Source organism: Lycium ferocissimum, chromosome 8, assembly GCF_029784015.1.
Source record: "Lycium ferocissimum isolate CSIRO_LF1 chromosome 8, AGI_CSIRO_Lferr_CH_V1, whole genome shotgun sequence".
In the NCBI taxonomy this organism is placed as follows: domain Eukaryota; kingdom Viridiplantae; phylum Streptophyta; class Magnoliopsida; order Solanales; family Solanaceae; genus Lycium; species Lycium ferocissimum.
The window spans coordinates 56,756,936-56,764,562 of NC_081349.1; the positions used below are offsets into that span (position 1 = coordinate 56,756,936).

The 7,627-nt window shown below is 37.6% G+C and overlaps 1 protein-coding gene across 1 annotated transcript; it reads right to left on the reverse strand.

Moving 5' to 3' along the window:
* Positions 1-853: 853 nt before the first annotated feature.
* Positions 854-5,993, reverse strand: LOC132068761 (MOB kinase activator-like 1A). Its single transcript, XM_059462455.1, has 7 exons — positions 5,710-5,993; positions 4,139-4,187; positions 3,705-3,813; positions 2,821-2,914; positions 1,543-1,676; positions 1,298-1,461; positions 854-1,187 (listed from the first exon to the last, which is right to left on the reverse strand). Exons 1-7 carry the CDS (start codon positions 5,733-5,735, stop codon positions 1,116-1,118), a joined length of 648 nt encoding a protein of 215 aa, XP_059318438.1. The 5' UTR covers positions 5,736-5,993; the 3' UTR covers positions 854-1,115.
* Between the last annotated feature and the right edge of the window lie 1,634 nt (positions 5,994-7,627).

Sequence of the window (7,627 nt, forward strand, 5' to 3'; positions counted from 1 at the left end):
GTAATGCAAGTGATCCTGGAACTTTGTACAAACATGTCAGTGTCAAATCCTTATGTTAGAAATGGACTTATCTGCTGCTCTCAGAGTTGACAGCACATAGCAAACAATGATATTTCACTTAGACACAGAGGACCAGCTTAGAATAATTATCCTTTTGGGTGAAGTCAGCTATATAACAAGTTATCTAGGTTCCAAACTAATCCAAAAGATGTGTAAGACAAGGTTATAAGTTGTCTTTTAGGGGATATTGGCTCCATTTTGTGCTCACATCTGACTGAAAATACTTTGAACAGAATTACATAATGCAGATCGTACTTATTAATAAGTGGTGCGCTGGTGGCCCTTCTTTATAGATTTTGTCATCCCAATGTGACGTAATATTAGGATCATCACCAATCCAATAATGTGAACTGTGTGGATTTGAGTGCTATCTGGGAACACTTTGGTAACCTGCAAACTCACCATGCCACAAGTTAGTATGTTTAACCTCACTGGCTGAGGACATTATGGGCGGTGTTGTTATACATATGGCTCGAAGAGCATCTGAATTGAATTCACCAAAAACAGTCATCCCATTGGGACAAACGTTCTCCCTCCTCTGGGAACAGGTGACTTATATATACAGAACCTGAAATGGTCAAGTCCTGTGGTTTATACACGTACATTGTTGGCAATGGAGATTAGAACTGTCAATTTCTGCATACCAAATGATTGATTGTTTAGGTGTTTGATATAAAATTTTATCTGTCGAGATGCAAATGAAAAACATAAAAGGAAAAGAGGATACAAATAATTCCACAGGGCCGTTCTTAGTGCATGTACCAGTACTTTCTATGAACAGTGCCGCTGCCCCTTATACTCACTAGTAATAGGTAAACCATAGAAAACAGGCTCAAGAAATGGTTACTCGATGAGAGAGCAAAATTTTCATAAGATGCAACTATTCAAAATCAATCCATGAAAGTTTCTACAAATAAGGAAAATTCAGGATCAGGTTAAACACTATTTTGGGTTTCCCTGTCCTGCATCCATCATCAAACACATGTTCTGTTCGCAAACTAATCAAAGAATCATAGAGCAAAGAAGGGATAAAGAAAATAAAGGACATCATGGCACTAGAACTGCAGAATAGACTCAACAAGCTCATAGAGAGGTGCAAGCTCTGCCTTGTCTATCAAGCGGAACTCCTGCATCAAGCAAAATCAAATTAGCAGCTCGTTGCGGAATTTTAGTATCATTCAAACTCATTGTACTTATGACAATGCATTAAATCAACAACATGAAATGAGCTGCTTACCCATGTGAAGAGAACAAAATGCTTAAAGCAGGTATTGAGATGAGCTTCTTCCTTTAGACTTACAATCTTTTGGAAATGTGAATGGTAGATATGGGCATATACACGAAATAATCGCTTAAATATTGTCTTCACAACATCCTGAAAGTTACAGGGAAATGGCGCACCTGTAGCATACCATTGGTCCAACATAAATACACCTTGATCATAGAAGACCATTATACACAACACAAAGGAACACCACTTACCCAACTTTTGGGGAAAGATTGATTCATCATCTAGCTGAGTCTCTATCCAGTCCATTAAATATTCCACGTACTTTGGAGCAGAAACTTCTATAGGTTTCTTTATATTCACCCCATCAGCCCATCGATATTCATACCTGACAAAAGTAGTGTAGAAAATATGCACGGTCATTCCAGTAAATTCATACGGGTGTCTCTTACAAACTCGGTGCACATTTTTATAGGCTCGATGCGCCAACAAAGAGGACTCAAGAGTTAAAAATGGAACTTTTTAATTTCATTGATGCTTCAGCATAAAATTCTTTAAACGAGTTGATTCGGAGAGCCAAATTGAATATCGAGTTGAGACAAGTTCGTCTGTGGTATGTCTGGGGAGATGCGGTTCTTGCTTGATTAAACACTGACAAGTAATTTTCTCAGCTTCCAGCCGCTCAAAAGGCAGCCTAAAAATCCAATTGGTCTAGACAATCCAACTTCTCTGTATTTCTTCATAGCTGTTAGAGAAAGGGTACCTAAAATTGTTTGAGAGAGCACTCTCCAACACTTCATATGTGGGCTTCATTTATGTTCTTGGGCCAATCACGTGAAAATATTTTATCGTTGGGGGCATAGTGAGGTGAGACTTTTTATACCTGTACCAGCTTTGATACCATGTTAAAACTTCTAGATTCGGCAGATTCAAAAACTACAACAAGATCATATAGAATCTGAGGCTTTGTTTTGGTCTACAACTTAAAGAAATGGGAATTAACCCTATTTCTTGAAATATGGCTTTTCAATGTTGACAGCAAAAATAAATCATCTTCTCTCACCCCTAAAATGAGATCTTCTAAGTAGACATAACGTCGCATGACTTGGTTAAGAATCAAGAAAGGATAGTGCCTATACGTGGGAAGCTATCCTATACGTGGAAAGCTAATGTATGAGAAAAGTTTCAGGCTATTACCGTATTAATCATTCATCTTCCGTAGCAGGGTCTAATATTGGAATTAGTTGTACTGCAGCCTTCAGAATTGATTGGTTTAGCCGATAAAGAACGCAAGATGCAATTGGTGTTAAAGGTCTTAAGAGATTAATAATTGATAAAATCAGAATTAGAATATATGTAGCATTGTCAGACAGTGACTCCAAATACTGAGGAATTAGGAATTGAGACTTTAAAGAGATTTGGCTAGGTCTTCTTTTTGAATATGACCTCATACGTCAAAGGTATCTATTTTGGCAACATATGTACTTTAACAAGTAGGATCAGAAAGAAAGTGAACAGATCGAGAGACGTACTTTGGTCCTGCTGACATTGTTGGACAGCTTGATGGAGTGCAGAACTCAGTGAGGGTGCCATACAATATATTCACTTGGTTGAAAAAATCAACAGCTGTAGAAATTGAGACAGGTCAGCATTTAACTAAATTGTGCTTAATATATTCAGCATATCATTGTAACTTTAATGAGGCTTTAAAAGCAAACATTCAAATAGAACAGCAACAATGGCTTCTTCTGGTGAATAAACAACGCTAATACCAATTAACTTATCTCAGACTTCTCGTAACTACCAAATGAAGAAGGTGGGGTTTTTCAAGAGGATCATTTTGTAAATTTGGAATATGCGACCCTGACAGTACTATGGATGTTCAGTACCTTCGACAATCTTCTATACAATACTATAGAAATGAGAAAGGAGGTTAAGTTTTTAAGTATTGAGTTGGGACTCCAACTCATGAGATTTTATATCATTGAAAATTTCAGAACTTCTAGAGATTAATTTATCCATCTTTGCCGCTAATGGCCTTGTAATTCATAACTCTGGCACGTGCCCACCTATATCTAAAAATTTAGCAGTTCAAAAGCATAAACACAGAAGTCGCCATATATGCTAATCTCTGCTTATTGTTCCTGTAGTTGCAGTATTTGCTCTGCTCTAGATGAGTAAGCATTGATTTACAGGAAATTAGTGCACATGACTCTCATCAACTATCGATGTCATATGCAGCCTATCCAAATTTTTCATCATCTTATTGTATCTAAGTGACAAAATTGCTGCATTGGCCGTCGAAATAACACAAGAAAACAAAGAACCTATAAAATGGAGACTTTGCAATGAAATCATGGACAGACTTCTCATGGAAGTTTCCGTAAGAATGTATCCATATGGATGAAATTCTTACTATTTATAGCCAGCCACTCATGAAGATCTTCCCCAGGGGGTAGCCGCACTGCTTCCCTTAAATTACCACTACCTAAGGTAGCATCAATGTGTTTTCTAAGTTGCTCACCCTGCATTTGGATAAATAAAGACAGAATGAGAGAAAAGTTAGAATAAAAGAAAGTTACTACTGGCGTAAAATTCAAACAACCACCTTGAACTGCCCCCTCCCACTCGAAGGAAATGGAGAGGGAGAATAGCCTTTAACATTTTTGATTAATTAGTTCACATGTTACTCTAATCAAACCATTGAAAGCCAAAAAATTTGTCTGTGGAGCTTGAATTGAAAACCCAAAGCAGAAATACAACACATGTATCCGCAAATACACACAACTCTTAAGCAAATTAAAAATGAGGAATGTGACACAGGATAGAACTAGAAAGGCATTAACAGACCTTGCTTCCTGATGGAGCACTCTTTTTAGCACGAAAGGTTTTCTGGTTCCTGAAACAACCATATGAACAAGAATTAATCAAAGTAGAGCCTTGAGATTCGGACAAAACATGTCAGTTCTGCTTCTATTTGCATAACAATGTGGAAAAACGAAAGTATGATCACAAACAGTTGAAGATATATCATTTTTTTGTAACTATAAATTAGGTTGAGTATATCGAAAGCTCTGATCTGTTCTTAGTAAATGCAGGAAGCTCTTCTTGTTCTAGTGAGGCAAATTACACATGACAATTTATGCGTCCAAATATGATTGTAGTTGAGGTATTTCCAGATATATTACTCAAAAGAACCGGCACAATACGCCTAATGTATTAGAATTGAAAAAATTATGTGCCCATTGTTAAAAACATATGATTCATGGGGAGAAGATAAAGAACTAGAGCGAACCAAGTATCTTGGTTTATTATGAATGTTACTTTCATGATCAGTCGAACTCAAAGATTATCATTCAGAATAAGAACTTGGAAAAACCCCCCATCAAGAAAATGAGAAGTTCAATAAATATGTATGTTTCAACACTTGATCGTAGTATTATATACCTCTTGAATCATTATAAGCATTACTTCCATTAACAATCAAACCCAAAATTTATCATTCAAATTCAGAACTTGGAAAAAACCCAAAAGGATAAGAGATGGAAAAATATGTATGCTCAAAAACATGATCGCATGAGCCTAGGAGCAACGGTAAAAGTTGTCTCCGTTTACCTAAGTTACTTGGACTCTTCGAAAGTTTTGCCATACCCTTGTCGGATCCTCTAAAAATACACTACTTTTGAACGATCTGAAATGCACCCGACGATATTTTAGGAGAGTCCGAGTAACTTAGCCGTTTACAGGTCACGGGCACTGGCGGATTCGGGATTTTCATTGGGAGATTCGGAAAATAAAAATGTAATGATTGGGATTTAAACTTGGAACCTCAAGGTGAATTTTGAACTTCTAAACCACCAAATCAACCTCTTCTCTTGTGTTTAGGATATTTAAAATCTATATATGTACATAAAAAATAAAAAAACACCTTATATATACGTTATAATTTTTTGTTGAGGGTGTTCGAGTGAACACCCTCGGCGGGCCCTAGATCTGCCCCTGGTCACAGTTTTGAGCCATGGAAGCAGCCAAAGCATTAGGTAGGTTGTCTACATCACATCTCTTAGGCGCGGCCCTTCTGGACCTGTTAATGCGGGATCTTTGTCGTCAGACGGCCGCCTTTAGTCAATCAAATTTGAAGGTTATCATTCAATCAAAATTAAAACTTGTCAAGAACCCCCACAACAACCAAAAAAAAAAAAAAAGAAGAAGAAGAAGAAGAAGAAGAATAAGAAGGAAAACCACGTATGCTTACTGTTACAAGTCTCAAAAAAAAATAAAAAATCCACGTATGCTTAAACACATGGTAGTGATAATGATTAGTGCTTTCATTGTCAATCAAGTCCATATAAGATTTCCATTCAAAATCAGAACCCCATTAAAAGAATAAGATAGAAAAGTATTATGCATATAACAAATACCTGCTTCCAAGGCCAAACAGACTCATGATTGCAACTACGTAGTATTTGAAATAAAGCTGTGATGATTATGTATAGGTAACAAGTTTGTGGGTTCACCTAATATAAGAGAATGAGGAAACTGGGCATAGACAAAGTGGGACCCCACCCTCTCTCAGTTTCTGTAATTCTGTGGTTTCTCATTGTGTATTCTGGCTGTATATGACTCTGTAAATTTGATTCTTTGCCATTGCCAGTAACAAGCTTACCTGGCTCTGCCTCATTATCTCACTTCTCAATGCATTCACGCTTGTACTTACCACTACTTGCTCCTAATTTATTGTCTCCAGTAAACTTGTTTTTATATTTTTTTATGAATATGTATTCTAATTCTTGACCATATAAGAATGTTTTTACATAATCCATATGATTTAACCATTGTAGTGTTTATAAGATTTTTGTTCTGATTTTCTTACCATACAGGAGTATTGTCTTTACTTCTCTTTAAGAAAAGACAAATTATAATCATTATTGGTTTTACTTTTCCTAATAGGAAAATAAAAAATCTTTCATATTTGGCTAACCTCTTGTTTACCCTCAAAAGAGAGCAACAATTGAATTATACGCGGTTTAAAGGATACGTGATCGGGCTTGTTAACAAGATAAAACGAATGAACGAAAGGTAAAGAATTAACGTAAAATGGAGGAGATAGCCTGTGAGTGCAAATGGCGGGTCCGAGTGAGAGAAGATTTTGTCTCCTTGCTCAGACTAAAAATGATTAAAGACGAAGCTTTTGCAATTATCAGGCCTTTGCTATTAGAGAAATTAAGAGAATTGATAACATAAGATGAAGATGAGATGAGGATGATGATGCCCTCTAACGGGGCTGGTACACATGCATTTATAATGCTAGTGTCCTACTCTAACTAAAAGACACGAACTCTAACGTGGGTAAATGGTTCCAAATATATCGGGCACATCTGTTGAGGGCGTGATTCTCGGAGATAAACCCGTGAAAGATAACCTTCCACAGATTTGGACTTATCTTCTCGGACTTCCTCAGTGTAGGTTCGGTTCGCTCTCTCCGGCTTCTCGGACCGTTCTTCGCCAATCAATCCGTACGACCCTTCGATGAACCGAGGTGAACTTACGAGTTCTATCCGTACACGGATAGTCCCTCCATTTTTCGGAGTAAAGAAATGGATGCGGGAAATGGATTGAAAAGACGTCGTTCTTTCCCAGGACTGTGTTTTATTTTTTATCGCGCAACTGACTAAATTGAGTCCGAATCTAATTAATGCTGTGCCGTCGTCTGTCTTGGAAACGTGTATTGTCAGAATGCTTTGGCCTTCCACATTTTAATCGTTACTAGAGACCCTTTCGAATTCAACTTCCTCACTATATAAAGCCATGCACCATATCAGTTCTTCACATATTCTGAAAGTCTTTAGCTTTTGATGCTTATTTGCCTTCCATACCCTCGTTTATGATGTCTTCTCCTCCATTATTGTTGACCGATACTGCCCTGCCTCCAAATTCTCCTCCTCCATCTCTTACTGAACCTTCTCCTCCTACTGAACCTTCTCCTCCTTCTGAACTTTCTGCCATGAAAGACCTCAAGCTTCAAGCGGCTGAAATTGTTCAAGCCGGGTTCAAATACGAGGATGATTGCAAAGTTGGCCATCATTATGACCATGTAAGGCATTTTGAATCTTTTGTTGTTGATGCCACAATCGCCAGGGTTAGGAGAGAGTGCCATTTAGATGATGGTGTTGAGATTCTCCCTATTGGGCAGGGTGTGTGGATTAATCACCACGTCCCAGGTTATTATCTCGTATACACTTATCCATTTGCCATTGGGTTTACGCTTTCGGTTCCCTAGGTGATCGAAGATCTGTGCCGACGTTATCGGATTTGCATCGGGCAAATTGCAACTCAGAT

What these genes read in the sequence shown, in the direction of transcription:
- LOC132068761 (XM_059462455.1), bottom strand. Translation starts at nt 5,735, where the DNA reads ATGAGTCTGTTTGGCCTTGGAAGCAG. An exon ending in CTGTTTGGCCTTGGAAGCAG is followed by an intron (nt 4,188 to 5,709) that starts GTATTTGTTATA and finishes TGGTTGTTTCAG; the next exon opens with GAACCAGAAAACCTTTCGTG. An exon ending in ATTTTGTTCTCTTCACATGG is followed by an intron (nt 1,188 to 1,297) that starts GTAAGCAGCTCA and finishes TGCTTGATGCAG; the next exon opens with GAGTTCCGCTTGATAGACAA.